Source organism: Sceloporus occidentalis, unplaced genomic scaffold, assembly GCF_023333645.1.
Source record: "Sceloporus occidentalis isolate IW3139 unplaced genomic scaffold, rSceOcc1.0.p SCAF_1, whole genome shotgun sequence".
Lineage (NCBI taxonomy): Eukaryota > Metazoa > Chordata > Lepidosauria > Squamata > Phrynosomatidae > Sceloporus > Sceloporus occidentalis.
This window is the reverse complement of record NW_028316981.1, coordinates 22,982,615-22,998,842: the sequence shown is the minus strand read 5'-3', so window position 1 is coordinate 22,998,842 and position 16,228 is coordinate 22,982,615. Positions and strand designations below refer to the sequence as shown.

The 16,228-nt window shown below is 43.5% G+C and overlaps 1 protein-coding gene across 4 annotated transcripts; it reads right to left on the bottom strand.

Moving 5' to 3' along the window:
- Window positions 1–1,095: 1,095 nt before the first annotated feature.
- On the bottom strand, window positions 1,096–15,934 carry LOC149321177 (uncharacterized). 4 transcript variants are annotated; one of them, XM_089516742.1, is made up of 5 exons: window positions 15,631–15,934; window positions 14,685–14,745; window positions 11,420–11,543; window positions 8,216–8,308; window positions 1,096–7,098 (listed from the first exon to the last, which is right to left on the bottom strand). In XM_089516742.1, exons 3-5 carry the CDS (start codon window positions 11,505–11,507, stop codon window positions 5,201–5,203), a joined length of 2,079 nt encoding a protein of 692 aa, XP_089372868.1. In that variant the 5' UTR covers window positions 11,508–11,543; window positions 14,685–14,745; window positions 15,631–15,934; the 3' UTR covers window positions 1,096–5,200. The 4 variants fall into 4 exon arrangements, with proteins under 4 accessions (XP_089372868.1, XP_089372897.1, XP_089372888.1 ...); XM_089516771.1 differs by lacking the exon at window positions 14,685–14,745; XM_089516762.1 differs by lacking the exon at window positions 15,631–15,934 and having other exon boundaries at window positions 11,420–11,773; window positions 14,685–15,608.
- Window positions 15,935–16,228: the final 294 nt, after the last annotated feature.

Sequence of the window (16,228 nt, the reverse complement as noted above, 5' to 3'; positions counted from 1 at the left end):
GGTGCAGGCATCTTGAGAGAACGACACAGCCGAAGGAGAATCCAGAGAACGAGATCAACAGTCTGAGGTCAAAAACGAAAGTGATTCCAAGCAAGCGAAGCAAGCGAAAGTTTCCTGAAGCAGCTAGCGTGGCGGAAAAAAGGAACTGGGGAAAAGAGCGGGAAGGCAGGGGCCTTATAACGGGTGGGCGGAGTTACCGCCAAAAAGTTTCTATATGTTGCAAAGTAAACTTTGCCCAGTGATTCCAGAAGTTTCCGAACAGCACTGTGCAGGCGCAGTAAAACCCATTTGTATGATTCGCAGAGACCACGAAGAAGAAACTCCCCTTCCTCCATGAGTGTTTTAAAACAATATAATCAGGTTTCTCTACTAAGGGGTTGCTTCAAATCCCATTCAGACATCCTACAGAGCCCTGAGGGGTCTGCCACAAAAATCACAATTACCTCTTACCTTGTCTAGATTGTTAAATTTTAAGTAAGAATGCCTGCTGATGGGCTTGCCATTCAACTGCTGCCTGGCTTGGAAAGCCTATTGTAACAGGATCTATCATACATATGATGAATTGGGCTCAAGGCCATGGAGGTTCATGCTGCTAATCTCTTTTCTTTAGTGGTCTCAGGGTGCTACAAGATTCCTTTGCAAATTGTTGGGCATGCTTTGATTGTGATTTCCTGCATGGCAGGGGGTTGGACTTGATGGCCCTTGTGGTCTCATCCAACTCCATGATTCTATGATTTTATGGTTATAAGGTTAGCTGCTGTGTGGGTGAGTGTCTTATCCCTGATTGGGTTTTCATGACATGGTCTGGTCCAAACAACACCATTGTTTACTACCTTTTGGGGCTGGAAAAACGGACTTCCTAGTGCCTATGCCTTGTTTTCTGCTAGCAAAAATGCTCAGATTTAATATACCATACAGCTCCATATAGAGACTTACACCAGCCACCTATATGCCCACAGCTTTTATATATATATATATATATATATATATATATATATATATATATATTCCAAAAAAACAAACAAAACAAAAATACAACACAGCAAACTATGATTTTACTATTTTATATAGGAGACTCCATTTTACTATGCGATTATATTTTATATGCCTTGAGCTTCCATGGATTTGGTATCCATGCAAAGTCCTAAATCCAACTCCATATCGAGGGCCCACTATACTATTTTAAATTTAGGTTTGTGTTCCTTTGACAGATCCCTTTTGTGGGAAAAATTCTCTCCTCGAAATTAGATACCAGAGGGCTATCCTTGCCAAGCCCCCTGTTCCCATTTCATGACTCCTTAATCAGCAGTTCATTTAGCCGGGAGACCCCTCAGCCTTCATACAGGTTGATGATAGTCTGCTACATGGAGTTGGGGTGATTTTTGAAGTCTCTAGACATGTTCATCCTCAAAAGAAATCAGACTTAATTCTGACCACATGCCCTGTTAACACAGAGTGCATCTATGCTTCTGCATGGACTCACCAATGTCTGCGAGATAAAGGTTAATCCAGTGTCTTCTTTGCCTAACCATGGGATTAGTCTTATTTTACACAGGTTCACAGATGTTCCAGTAAAGAACTGCACATTGTTTTGAAATTTTAATTGGAGGTCAGACATTAACATTCCTCTTTCAGAGTGGTAAGTCTTAATTACTACAAATGAAATCACCTTAATATCACCTTCATTGCTATAACCAGTTGACAAGGTGATCAGTGATAGGCTGGAAGCTGCCATAGGTCCAGATTAGATCAGGTTCTATTCTGATTGATCACATAATCCACTGCTTAGGCAAGTTCTCATCAACTGCTTCAGGTTTTCAGTGGCTGACCTGCTATAGTCCATCCAAGATGACATTAAGAAGGGACTTGACCCAACATGGTTATAAGGCAGGTGTCTGCCATCACGTCGTTTCTGCTCCATACGAGAGCAGCCAGAATGGCAGCCATCCTCACATTAAGAGGCTGTTGAGGGGAGTTTTCCAACAGGGCCTGCCCACCAGACATCGTTTTCCATCTTGGGATGTGAACACGGTCTTAAAGGCTCTGACGGTTGGGCCGATCAAGTCCTTTTGGGAGGCCTTCCTCAAACACCTCTCCCTCAAGGTCATCTTCCTCACGGCCATTCCCTCCGCCAGATGGGTGTCAGAGCTGGGGCCCTGTCGGTACGTAAAGACTTGTGTATTTTTAGGCCTGTCTCAGCGTGCCTTCGTCCAGACCCTACCTTCGTGCCTAGGGTCAACTCAGCCTTTCAGGTGTCACAGGATATTCTCCTGCCTTCATTCTGCCCCGATCCTAAGAAGGACTTGGAAAAGACCTGGCACACATTGGATGTGTGCAGAGCCCTCAAAATCTACATCAAGAGGACTTCAACCTTAAGGTCATCTGAGATGTTCTTTTCCTTTCGCCTGGGCTCTTTGGGGTGCAAGGTACCAGTCTCGACTCTGAGTAGGTGAATCAGGTCTTTTATTCAAAAGAGCTACTGAACTCTTGATCTCACTCCACCCGAGGGGTTGATGGTGCACTCAACCAGGAGTGCATCTACCTCTGCGGCCTTGACCACTAGCGCCTCCCTGTCAGATATTTGCAGGGTGGCCACATGGAAGTCGCCTTCGACCTTTGTAAGACATTACAAACTGGACGTGTCTCAGTCCGCAGAGGCGTCATTTGAAAGGAGGTCCCTCCAACAGATTGTGTCGGGGGCCACAGTCTCCTAGCAGCACCTCCCTCCCAGTTCGAGAGGGCTTTTGTAAATCCCAGATTACAGGAGGACAGGACCCTCTCTGCTGGGAAAAGGAACGTTGGGTACTTACCGTGACACGTTCATTTCCTGCAGAGAAGGGTCCTGGCATCCTGCCCACCCGGGTGCTGCCTGCGGCCTCCGACCCTGCCTGCCTGTTGGTGGACCTGCCTTGTTCTTCTTCTTGTTGCTGGATTGGTTTTTCTGAGTTCTTGTTTGTTCTTGGACTAGTTTTTTCTAAGGTGTTCTAGTTAACCCTTAGCTGATGTTACTAAAGTTCAGTTCCTTGATTACCTTAGTAGTCGCTTGGCTTGTTATTGACTGAGGCTCAGGAGGGCTAGCTCCTCCCTATATAGGGGCCGGTCTTTTGTTTATTGTCCCTGCCTACAGGAGCAAATAGGAGGAGCTAAACCCAGATTACAGGATACCAGGACCCTTCTCTGCAGGAAATGAACGTGTCACGGTAAGTACCCAACGTTCCTATCTAGAGCTATTACAAAATATGTTACGGTTCACCCATTTTCTTGCCAGGAATTATGTAGGCAAGGATTGCAACTGATTTTAATTGGTGGGATGACTCAGTTGGTGGTTTGATTTGACTGCACAGGTACTGACTTATCAGTCAGCAGATAAAAAAATAGATGGAATAAACATCAAATACTTATAAAAGCTGACAATGGCAAGCAACATTAGAAAAGGCATTTCCCTCTTGTGTGGGATAATAGCTCATGTCATCACCTTGACAGCTCTTGCTTCTACAATGTGTTGCTCCTGGCAGCTGCAGGATAAAGGGATGTCAAACTCTTAAGCCTCACTCCCTAAGGACCAAAACTCTGACAGAACCTCTGTCCTACCCCATGCTATAAAGATTAGAATATTTGCTTCTTCATTTTCAACATTAAATATGAATTTTCAAGGATGTGGAATTCTACATCCAAACTGAATACTTTCCAGGTAGAATACAAGCATTGGTCCTGGCTATAAACAGTGGTCCAGAGAATATACATACAATCCTAGTTATAAAAAGTGGTTGTTCATCATGAACCTATTTCCCTGTAAACTAGAATTCTGAAAGATTTCTCTGACACCAAGGAGGCTGGAAATGTGCTCTTAAAAAACACCAAGAAATGCTTTTGTTCCAGATCCAGCATCATTGTCATGCAGAACATACACATATAGAGAATTCTAGGTTATCATCACTGACTCACACAAAATGTGGAAGCTTATCTGTTCACAGGAGTTGTCCCATGTCTGAGAACATCAGACACAAAACAAAACAGTTGTTGCTGATTCTGAGACTGACTAGTTTACTGCACGGTTGCTGTTTCTGTCTGTGTCACATGGAGATGCAACAAGCTGGGTCAAATCAGGGCAAATGAATGTGTGGGTTGTCTTCCCTGCTGGGTTGCTTGTGGCCTTCTTTTTTCTTTGTTTTCCCTCTTCCCACTATTTATGGACTACTCCTCCATGCACATGCTCCTGTGGCTCAAGGAATGGGAAGTAGATCTTGGGCTCTAGAGCCTCACTTCTGTATAATGGAAATGATATCAGTCTACTTTACTGGTCTAATCTGCACTGCAGAAATAATGCAAATTGACACTGCTTTAACTGCCATGACTCCATGCTATGGGATTCTGGGGTTTGTAGTCTGTTATGGCACTAAAACTCTCTTGACAAAGAAACTAAAATTCTCACAAAACCACAAATCCCAGAATTCCATTGCACTGAGCATTATTTCTGCAGTGCAGATTGGACTTCTGTTGTGGGGAATGGAAGCTATCAGAAGAATCTCTTTATGGATTAAATGGTAAAACATTTTACAGTGTTAGACAGGTAATGATTTTGTAATTAATTTATTCCCTCCCAAAGTTTGGAGAAATTCCCTTGTGGTGGTGGTAGTGGGATTACTATTCACAGAATCCCTGAGCCTGCACGGACAAAAAGCTTACACATTGTAAACCGCTTAGGGAGTTCTTAAGTGCATTGATTAGCGGTTGTGTACTTGCTATTGTTTGCTATACAAAGGTACAATTCCTCACCTCTAGGCTGCCTGGGAGATGCTAGGAACTGTAATCTAGAAAATCTTTCTAAAATATATTTGTGATGCATAAGCACCCTGTAACCATCAGCAATCTGCTTCCTTCCTTCACCCATGCAACTTCTACTACTTAATTCTCCCTCACCTCAGCTCCTAAAAATAAGATCCATGTTGACACACAACTCACTCTTGATCCACAGTAGTTGATCCACAGTAGATCCTTTTGTGAGAATTTTTGGCCCCAGGGTATTCATACTCTTTAGCAGCTGTAGCAGCAATACCCAGATATGGATCAGGAGACTGGATGGCAGAAAGGAAGAGGTTCCCCTGTCATCTTACCCCAAGAGAATGGAGGGGTGTCTGGCACTTCCAAAGAGCGTAAGAGAGCCATTTAACAAGAGGATGAGCTTGGCACCAGCTTTCAGTCAAGGAAAGTGAGTAGCAAGGGGTACTGTAGAGGGTGGTTGGGTCCAGTTTTCGGCAGGATCCGTCAAATCCTCAGGCGCCTGCCCAAGGGCATTTTCCCCCACGGTCCTCCATGCATCACCAGGAGACTTGGCTGTCCACTGGAAAGGGCTGGTTGCATCCAAGGTGGATGGCCAGACTTCTTGCTGCTCCATCAAAGGCCTCCTTTCTCCTTCCCCTTCCTCCCACCAGTTGGCAGTTGTGGTTGGCAGTAAAGCACTGTCTTGATCTTTATCATTCTGTGGCTGGTCTTGGCCCTGAGTGGGGATGGCATGGGCACGTTGGTGCCGGTTGCGGTGGGAGCTACGCCCAAAACATTTCCCACAGTAGGCACAAGGGAAGGGCTTCTCTCCTGTGTGTGAGAGCTGGTGGCGGTCAAAGTGTGAGCTCCAGGCAAAGCCCTTGCCACAGACATCGCACTGATAGGGCTTCTCACCACGATGCAGTCGGCGATGGCGCTCCAGCACAGCTGTGGCACTAAAACCTTTCCCACATTCAGGACATCGGTGAGGCTTGGCCTCAGAGTCATGAAGGCATCGGTGTGTGGCCAGCGTAGTGCCTAAGGTAAAGCTCTTGCCACACTCTCCACAACTGTGGGGACGAGCTCCAGTGAGGACCCGTTGGTGGTGCCCCAACTGGGACCTCATAGCAAACCCTTGGCTGCAATTCCCACATGTGCAGGATTTCTCCCCAGCATGGATTTGCTTATGTCTCTCCAAGTGGATGCTCCGCTCAAAGTTTTTGTCACCATCAGAATGCTGGTCAGGCTTCCCACCAGTGTGAGTGAGCTTGTGCTTGGCCAAGGAAGCAGGTTTTCCAAAACCTAGGGCACATTCTGAACAGGAGTAAGTCCTGTCTTTATTGTGAGCAGTGCGCTGATGCTTGAGGAGGGCGGAGCACCAGCTAAATTGGCGACCACATTCTGAGCACTGGTATGGCTTCTCGCCCATGTGAACACATTGGTGTTTGAGTAGGTTAGAATGCAGGCTGAAGCCTTTCCAACACAGGGTGCACCGGTGATGGGGCTGCCCTGTCTCATTCTCCTTGATCATGTCCTCATGCCCCAGAGGGGTCTGGGTGCTCTTGTGTTTAAACCGATGAGGTTGGGTGATGTGGTTGACTCGCTTGCCACAGTCCACACACTTTGAGGGGGGTGCTTCTTCAGGCAGAGCCGATGTTGTGTGAGTCCGCATGTGGCGGTCTAAGTGCGAGCTCCATGCAAAGGCCCGGCCGCACTCATGGCACTTGTACGGTTTCTCCCCTGTGTGAATCCGTCGGTGCCGCTCAAGGTGGGAGCTCCAAGCAAAGCTTTTCCCACAGTCCACACACTCATGGGGTTTCTCCCCGGCATGACTCTTGCGATGCCGCTCCAGAGCTGTTGGATCACTGAAGCACTTACCACACTCAGGGCAGCGGTTGGGTTTTTCACCACTCGGTGCATGAAGCCGCTGGTGGGTCAGCAGGGTGGAGCTGACACTAAAACTTTTCCCACAGTCCAGGCATTGATATGGCCGTTCCCCTGTATGGGTTCTCTGATGGATAGTCAGGTCTGAACGCTGAATGAAACTCTTCCCACATTCTTCACACTCGTAGGGTTTCTCTCCTGTGTGGATCTTCTGGTGTTTCATCAAGGCAGACTTGTGGCTGAAGGTTTTGCCACATCTATGGCAAATGTTGGGGTTTGAAGGTGGCAATGGAGGTGATAAAGGAGGAGAAAGTAGGGAACTCTCAGCCTGGGACTTGCTACTCACGGCTTCATCTATGGGAGTTTGGGAGGTTTCAGCAGCAGACTCTACCTCTTTGGAAACTTCTTGCACAGGATTCTCTTCCTCCATATCCTCATTTACTGCTGGAGTAACTGAGACACGAAGAAGAATTAGCCAGAGTTATGCAAATAGAATATTATTATCATTATTAAGAATTATTTATAAAGCACTGTACATTTACACAGCGCTGTACATAAAATAAAATAAAGACCTGCCAGAGGCATATAATCTACAAAGAACAATAGAGATTAATACATATATTAAATTGGAAGCAATAAAATAAACATCACTGGTTAGAAACAGTTTAGGCTAACAATCATGTAGGGTCTGGGAATGCTTCCCTAAATATGCGTGGCTGAGTTTGTGAGATTCTTATCCTTCTCGTCCTTAAGCAATCTCCTACTTCAAGGTAAGAGAAGGGCTTGAAAATGTTTCTTTCCTTTCTTGACTAGAACTCCCAGAATCCCCCAGTCAGCTTGGACACTTGTAGTCATACTGTCTGAAAATTGCAGTCCAAAATTTATCTTTTATAAAGAGGCATGGAATGTGTGCTGTAAATCAAGGATGGTCAGAATTCAGGGCTGCAGGATTTTACTGTTGTGTTTTTGCTTTTGTTTTAAACTAGTAACCCAAGGTTTCTACCAACTGGAGTTGGATGCAAAACAACAGCTAAGTAGTGGAGCAAGATGCAAAATGGTGGCTCTAGCATCTCAACCAACCTCCTACTGTATCGCAAGATCTATGTGGGAGGTGACCTGCAGATGGAAGTAGAAACTTGTATCTAAACCTCTCCTGCAAGTGTTTATGCAGCCAGAATCTCAGAAGACCTTTCTGACTTAAGGTGATCCCAAGGTGACCTATTATGGGGTTTTCTTGGCAACATTTGTTCAGAGTGGGTTTGCCATTGCCTCCCTCCATGGCTGACAAAGTGTGACTTCTCAAGGTCACCCAGTGGTTCTCCATGGCCAGGAGGGGATTCAAACCCTGGCCTTCAGAGTCATAGTCCAAATCACTACTCACACTGGCTAACCCAAGGTCCTGAACCCTGTTCCCTAAAACAGTTCCAGTACCTTGGACAGGGCCTTTAAAGTTTGGACTGAAGGAAATTCTTGAAGAAAATTCACTAGTCAAGCACAAACTAGGCTTCCTGGTGGCAGAACTTGGATAAATCCATGAATGATCAACCTCTTGAGCAGACTCAGGACTCACCTGGAGGGAGGCTTCCTGGTGATTGTAGGTCAAATGTTGCTTCGTTTCCTCTTTCTAATCGTGACAGCAAATCAGGCTTGGGCAGTGGAAATTCTTCTCAAAGAAAGGGAATGTAATGCAAAAGAACTGCTTAGTTCAAGTATGTAAGCTAAAACAAACAAAAGCAAGTATCTGCATTTCTAGAGATACAATAGGTAGGCAGACTTTAGATCTGAATGACTTGATAAATTAACTAAGATCTGCTAAGCTAAGATCCAATTGTTTAACAACAGAAGGAAGGAACTAACCCCCCACCCCCCAAGCAATCTGGAAATAACTCAAGAGTGGATGTCACTGTGAAAGGGCAGTAAAATCATTCTGGTACAAAAATTAACTATGTGCTGAACAGAGACACACTGTTCTTAATTTTTGGGCATATGTGTACCACTTTCCCTGCCCCATGGCCATACTAAATGGGTGTATGTGTTCTGGAAGCTGTCATTAAATAGGTTTGTTTTTTTTAAAAAAAAAAAAACACTGTTCCTATCTGCTTTTATCTGGAAGCACTCCTCTTGATGTATGGATATCATCTTTGTTTTACTTGGTAGTCAGGAAACCGTACTCTGAACATGTTTGGGAACACCTCTCCCTATGCTAATCTGTTTGTTTCTGGGTGGTGAGAACTGATGGTCCCTTATCCACTATGGCCTAAATTGAATTCTGTTTCTTATTTCTAATTCTTCAGACTCCTTCAATGTTTAATTATTTATTCAGTGTACCATAGGAAAACTCAAGATGTCCTGCTAATAAGGAATCTAGACAGGCAGAGCTGTTACTTACATAAAGACTGGTTATGTATCCATCCATGTGTGATCATTATACAAACTTAAGTTTTGAGGCTAAGAATGGAATTTGACATTCCAAAAGTCTTAATGCAAGGGTAGAAACTTTCAACATTTCTTACCATGGCTATATTAGCTATAGCTGCTGGAACTTGCAGACCAACAACATCTGGATGGCTGCATGGTTCCCACCCCTCTCTTAATGTGTTTTCTCTCTGTCTTTCTCCTTCACCTGGATCTAGTTCACAAGGTGAAAAGAGCTGCTGAGTGAAGGATTATGCATAAAATGAAAGCTTCCACACAAACAACAAGTTATGTGATGCAAGATGATCCCTTATCAATTAAGCCCTTTTTATTTTCTGGGCAAATACAGACTACAGGTTAAGTGTCCCATATTTGTAATTCTGAAATCTGAAATACTCCAAAATCCAAAATTGTCCACATAGGTGGCTGAGATAGCGACACTTTAATAATAAATAAATAAATTTCTATACTGCCCTTCTATACAATCAGGGCGGTGTACAACATCATAAAAACATAAAAACAATACATCAAATTACAATTACATTAAAATTACAACATATTAAACAATCGAGCCAGCTTGCCACTGCTGACCTAGGTGGGGGGGGGGGGGAGGAGCTAATTGGGGCTTGTGTCGGGGAATGCCGATTTAAACAAAAAAGTTTTAAGCCCCTTTTTAAACTGGGCCAGGGAGGTGGCCGAGCGGAGCTCGATGGGCAGAGAATTCCAGAGGGTCGGGGCCGAGATGGAGAAAGCTCTTCTAGACGTGGAGACTAGTCTGGCCCCTGGGACCCTCAATAACTGCTGCCCAGATGTTCTGAGAGCGCGGGGCGGATTGTATGGGGAGAGGCGGTCCTCAAGGTATCCTGGGCCCAAGCCATTTAGGGCTTTATAGGTGATAACCAGCACCTTGTATTGCGCCCGGAAGCGAATCGGCAGCCAGTGCAGATCCTTAAGCACTGGTGTTATGTGGCTGGCTCTGGGTATGCCAGTAACCAGCCTAGCTGCCATATTCTGCACTAATTGTAGCTTCCGGGTTTGGTACAAGGGCTGCCCCATGTAGAGCACATTGCAGAAGTCCAAACGAGAGGTTACCAGAGCATGTACTACTGTTTCAAGGTGCCCCCGGTCCAGGAAGGGACGCAGCTGGCGAATCAGCCGAAGCTGAAAACAGGTGCTCCTGACCGTCACATCCACCTGAGCTGTAAGGTGGAGGGACGAATCAAGGAGCACCCCCAGACTGCGTACTGAATCCTTCACGGGAAGCGTGATCCCGTTCAGGGCAGGTGGAACCACCGCCATCCCCGGGCCAGGGGAACCTATCACGAGCACCTCCGTTTTCTCTGGATTCAGACTGAGTCGGTTTTCCCTCATCCAGCCCATTACTGACTCCAGGCATGCCACGAGAGGAGAGATGCCATCCCCAGTCACTGCATCAGTCGGAGACATAGAGAAGACTATTTGGGTGTCATCAGCGTACTGATAACCCCGCGCCCCATGTCTCCGGATGATCTTTCCCAGCGGTTTCATGTAAATGTTAAAAAGCATGGGGGACAGAATGGCTCCTTGAGGGACCCCAGTTGTAAGGGCCCTCTTATCGGAGCACACGTCTCCCAGCTGCACCATCTGGAACCTCCCAGAGAGGTAGGACTGGAACCACTGGAGCGCAGTGCCCCCGATTCCCACCTCTGCCAGGCGCTCCAGAAGGATACCATGGTCTATGGTCACTTTTGCTTTCTGGTGGTTCAGTTTACACAAACTTTGTTCCATGTACAAAATTATAAAAAATATTATGTATAAAATTATCTTCAGGCTATGTGCATAAGGTATATACAAATGACAGATGAATGTCATGTTTAGATTTGGGTTACATCTCCAAGATACCTCATTATGTATATGCAAATATTTCATAATCAAAAAAAAAATCTGAAATCCAAAACACTTCTGGTCCCAAACATTTTGGATATGGGAGAGACAGCCTCTATTATAATTTTTGGCATGCACACATATATATAAAGGGCAAGATTCTACATTATCTCTGTTCTACAGTGTCCCCCCCCCCAAAAAAAAAAAAAAAAAAAGCCACTCCACATCCATAGCACAACTTATGCCTTTATGTGTCACCAAAAGGATTCTGGCCACAAAGTCGTGTACGCAAAATGTATAACCAAATATAACCAGAAAAACGGAGTTTTTTTCCCCTAAGACAGCATAAAGAGAGTCATCACTCCCTTGGGAACAGACACTATGAAGCTAGATAGCAACCCCTCCCCAGACATTTAAAGGATTAAATGAATACTGCAGAGATGAATTGAAGGTAGGTTTCCCTGACTCCCAATTAAAGAAAATAAATGGAGCCTACCAAGTGCCATCAGTGTCTCGTAGCTCTCCTGCATGACATCACGATACAAGGCCCTCTGCCGTGGATCCATTAGCACAAATTGCTCCATTACAACTGGCAGCCAGTGGTCTGTAGATCACAACCTCTGGAACAGCAAGCAACAGTCAAATCTCAGGTAAAGAAAGAGACTTGATATGTTCCCAGTAGTAAACCAATGTGTGGAGACCAGCATGGTGTGTAATGGTTTGAGTGTTGGTCTACGACAGGGGTTCCCACCCTAGGGTTCCCACATCCCCAAGGGGTGCAAGATGGAATTTCAGGAGGTGCAGCAAAAAGTAGATTGTGTCATCAGCCATCCAGAGGCAGACCTGCAGACTGCAGTCAAAAAGTAAGTTCCACACTTTGACAAAAACATTAATGAGACGCAGAAGCAAAGAAATCATTGAATTTTATGTTCACAGTTGGGACTGAATTTACTGTTTACATTTTTTTTCTAAATAAATTTGAATCGAATTGCTCAAACTGGATTTTCTTTTTATACACTGAGTAAAAAGCTTATTTTTAAAAGGCTCAGTTTGTTCCCCAACAATGTTGTATGTAGTTCAATTTGTGGTTGAAAAATTATAAATTAGATTTCTTCATCTTCAGAAGTGATATTACTTTTCCAGGGGTGCAAACATTAAACAAATATTTCCTAGGGGTGTGGGGCATAGAAGAGGTTGGGCACCAGTCATCTAGGATTTTGTGAGACCAGGGGTCCATTCACAGTACATGATTATAGTACTATTATTCTATTTAACTATCTTGGTTCAATCCTATAGAAACGTGGGATTTGTAGTCTAGTGAGATACTGGAGTGCTCTGGCTTAGAATAATAGTGCTTTAACTGGGCAGTGTGAATGAGCCCCAAGGTTTGAATCTCCAAATAGCAACTGTATGACCTTGGTCAAGTTAGAGCCTTAGAGAAAGGCAATGGCAAACCTTCTCTTAATGAATCCTGACAAGAAAACTCTACAAGGAGATTGCCATAAGTTTGAGTAGATGTGAAGGCATGCAACAGCAACAAAATCCATGTACGTGTGCATGCAAGATTTTTTGATGGGTTACTTGATTTGATTGCTAGCTTTCTTGGCAGGAGATTGGCTAGAGGACAGATGTTATGGGCTGAGTGCTGATTTTGGTATATTTTGCAAAATTTAAATCACTGAAGCTTGAATGAAGTGCTATTGCACAGATAAAGCTAGTGCACCAACTGTACCTGTTCTCAGTGGCATCCCTGCCTGGGGTGACCCCCAATGTGAAGAGGTGCAGTGGGGATTTCCGGACGGGGCCAAAAGAGCACTCCCCCAACTTGCTGCCACAGTGCATAGAATGGCATCGCAGCAGCGAGGTGGGGGGTGCACTCAGCCCTCTCAGAACCCCCTGGTCTTTTGAGTCCCATATGGCCATGACTGCATGGGACCCGGTTGTGTGGTCCCCAGAAGGTTTTACCTGGTGCAGTTCATCCACACCCCACCCCACCCCCAGTGATGCCACAGCCTGTTCCTGGAGAAGTTGGATCTGCCCACAGTTGTACATTCCTTGGTTACATCCCGTTTGGATTTCTCTAATGCGCTCTACATGGTGCTTCCTTTGAAAAGTGCTCAGAAACTTCAGTTGGCAAACAACTGCAGGGAGATTGTTAACTGGGACATACAAGTCTCTTGTTGCCACAGCTTAGCCTGCTTCCGAGCACAATTCAAAGTGCTGGTTTTGACCCATAAAGCCATATATGGCTTTGATCCAGGCTATTTGAAGGACCATATTTCCCTATACGAGTGCATTTTAAGATCATCATGGGAGGCCCTTCTCAGGCTTGTTTGATGGGAACAAGGGAGAAGGCCTTCTTGATGGCTGCTCCCTGACTTTGGACCTCCCTCCCTCGAGAGGTCAAGATGGCCTCGTCCTTGCTCTCCTTCTGGCACCAGGTTAAAACATTTTTCTGCTGCCAGACCTTTACAGACTGTTGAGGTTGGACTCTTAATGCTGTGTGGTGCAGGTTTTGAAGCTTTTAAGGATCTTTAATTTTTTAAATTGTTTTAATGCATTTAATATTTTAAATTGTTTTACTTTCATTTAACTTTTGAAGTGTTTTTAATCTATATTGTTTTGAAATGTTGTTAGCCACCTTGAGTCCCATTATTGGGAGAAAGGAGGAATAAAAATGAATAAAATAAATAAACAGACAAATAATATCAGTGTAACAAGCATGTTTATGAAGTATAAAATATAAAGGTAGTAATGTATAAAACTTTATATATTGTGAAATGTTTTTGTAAACCCAAAGGCATAGGCACTGACTGATTCCAGGCAAGAAGTTTATCTAATCATAAATTTAAAACAGTGAGGAAATATAAACAAATAAATGACTAGTATCCGATTGTTGATTCAATCAGATGAAAAGCAGCCAAGAACTATCAATCTCCAAATGTTATGTCACAGAGTAAAAGATTGCTAATCGGTAAAGTTTGTTAATCGGATTGGATGATTCAATGCTGAGATCGGTATAAAACTGGTTTGGAAGAGGCAGAAGCTAGGTTGACTGAGTGTCAGCTTCAGGTTCCCACATGGATATGGATGGGTATACAGCTCAGATGCTGATAACACTGTTTCTAACTGATAAGACCCAGATTATTTTGGTAAGAGAAAACCTCTGATCTCAAATAGGCTAGATGTAATTCTTATCTAACTAGCTACACACAGTCAGCCTCCTCTGTATCCACAGATTCAAGCATCCACGGCTTCAAAATATCTTTAAAGTATATATAAATTCCAAAAAGCAAACCTTGATTTTGACATTTTGTATAAGGGACACCATTTTACTATGCCATTGTATTTAATGGGACTTGAGCATCCACAAATTTTGGTATCCACGGAGGGTCCTGGAATCAAACCACAGTGGATATCAAGGGCGCACTGTATATAGGTTGCAATGCCCACAGAAGACATTATCTTTTTTGTATGTTTTTGTGTTTCCTCCACAGATGTTATGTGTAATTTCTTCTATGTGTTAAGTACAGAGATGCTTGCTGGTAAAAATCAGAAAATATTTCCTCTATAGAGGATGACTACTATAGAAAAGCAAAATACTAAAGCTTAGTCCTTATGATGCCCAACCTGCAATGTAATGTTACGAATGTAATATGCCTAGACAATGAAAAATCTGTTTCTCCCTGATGGGTGTATATATTTGTATATCTATGACTGTATATAATAAACAACCTAAAAGAAACAGAAAGCCTACTCACTGTCCCATACCAAATATCCCGAGATTCCAATACTTAAGAGTGTTTAAGTGGAGTGTTGATGCTAATAAATAGAACAGAGTTAAAATGATACATAATATAATGCTTAAAAAACAGATCTATATGAAAAACATAACTTCACAACAATGTAAGAAGCAGTTAAAATATAATAATGACAATGAAAAAGTAGAAATAAATACAGCACACGCTGTCTTTTTATGATTCTTGTCAAAAGACTTTCTGCAATGACCACTTAAGATCAAAGGTCCTGGTATACAAAAAGGTATTTTCCTGCTAATAGAAAAGAGCAGAGAGGGAATCATCCAGGTCTCTCTTTGGAGGAAATCCCACTGCCTGCAAGAAGGCTTTCCCTGGTGTCCTTATCAAATGTCTCTGTGATAGTGGTGGGATTGAGAGAATGCCATTCCCCAAAGACTGAAAATCAGGCCGACTCATATAGTGATATACAATATTTCAGATAGCACTTTGAATTGTGCCTGGAAAACAGTTACTCATATAAACAAATAGTTACTCTATATACCCATGTATAAGTTTAGAAATTTAGGTCAAAAAAATTGACCCCAAAAAACTGACTCGACTTATCCTTGGGGCAGAGTAAGTACTGCATCTTAACTCTTTTTTAAAAAGAAGGAACCATCTCCTGGTGAAAAGCAAGAGTATAGTACGTGAAGCACTGACCCTTCTACTCTCTCACCCATCCAGCCTTAACAGTAAACACAAAGAGTTATGTCTGCTGGAATTTTGTAAGTTCTTTGGCATTTGCTTGGCTTCATCCTTTAAATCCTTTGCTATATGCCCCTAAATTTTACCCTTGACGTATTATGGGTCATAGCAAAATCCATAATTTTGGCCCCCAAATTTGCCCTTGACTTATACATTAGGTCAACTTATACTCGAGTATATATAAGGTATTCAAATGTTCCCATACTTATGCCTCAAGAATACGGGTTTTTCCTCTCTTTAGTGCTAGGACTCAGAAAGCCACATCTGTTGAACACTTTGCCACAATTTGTATCAGTCTCTTGTTTTAACAGCTGCAGTGTGGCAAGAAATTCCACAAACCTTCCCTGCGAGACAGAAGCTCAACATTGAGGAAGACCTGCTGAATGTCTGCTTTCTGTTAAGGTAAGAAAAGCACCAGAGTACTGCCATTAAAAGACCCAGTAACCCTTTCTAGAAGCTGTCAAAAGCACCTGTAAGAAAAAGGAGTTAGCATCCCTCCACCAGAAATAAATACTACTGTACTATATGCATTTGGTCTGCAGAATGTTACGGTATTGTTAGCAACTAAATGCAATGCATCAACAGCTTTTCTGGTAATGCTTGGTTTATTAATAACCCACAAGAAAGCCATCCCATTTTAGGGACACAATCAATGTATAAGCAAAAACAAATGCTAAAAGAAATTGATGCTGGCAAATGAAATCCACTCAAATGCTAAAATAAACTGATGTTGAAAATGTAATCCACTCTATGGGTCTGTGACAGCTCATTCAGAAGTGACTTGAAGGCACACAATAACAACC

Bases quoted from the DNA above. Each gene is read 5' to 3' on its own strand.
- LOC149321177 (XM_089516742.1), bottom strand. From the start codon at position 11,507: ATGGAGCAATTTGTGCTAATGGATCCACGGCAGAGGGCCTTGTATCGT. The intron at 8,309-11,419 runs GTAGGCTCCATT...TTCTTTGAGAAG, and splicing joins CGAGACACTGATGGCACTTG to AATTTCCACTGCCCAAGCCT. The intron at 7,099-8,215 runs GTGAGTCCTGAG...TTCGTGTCTCAG, and splicing joins ACCAGGAAGCCTCCCTCCAG to TTACTCCAGCAGTAAATGAG.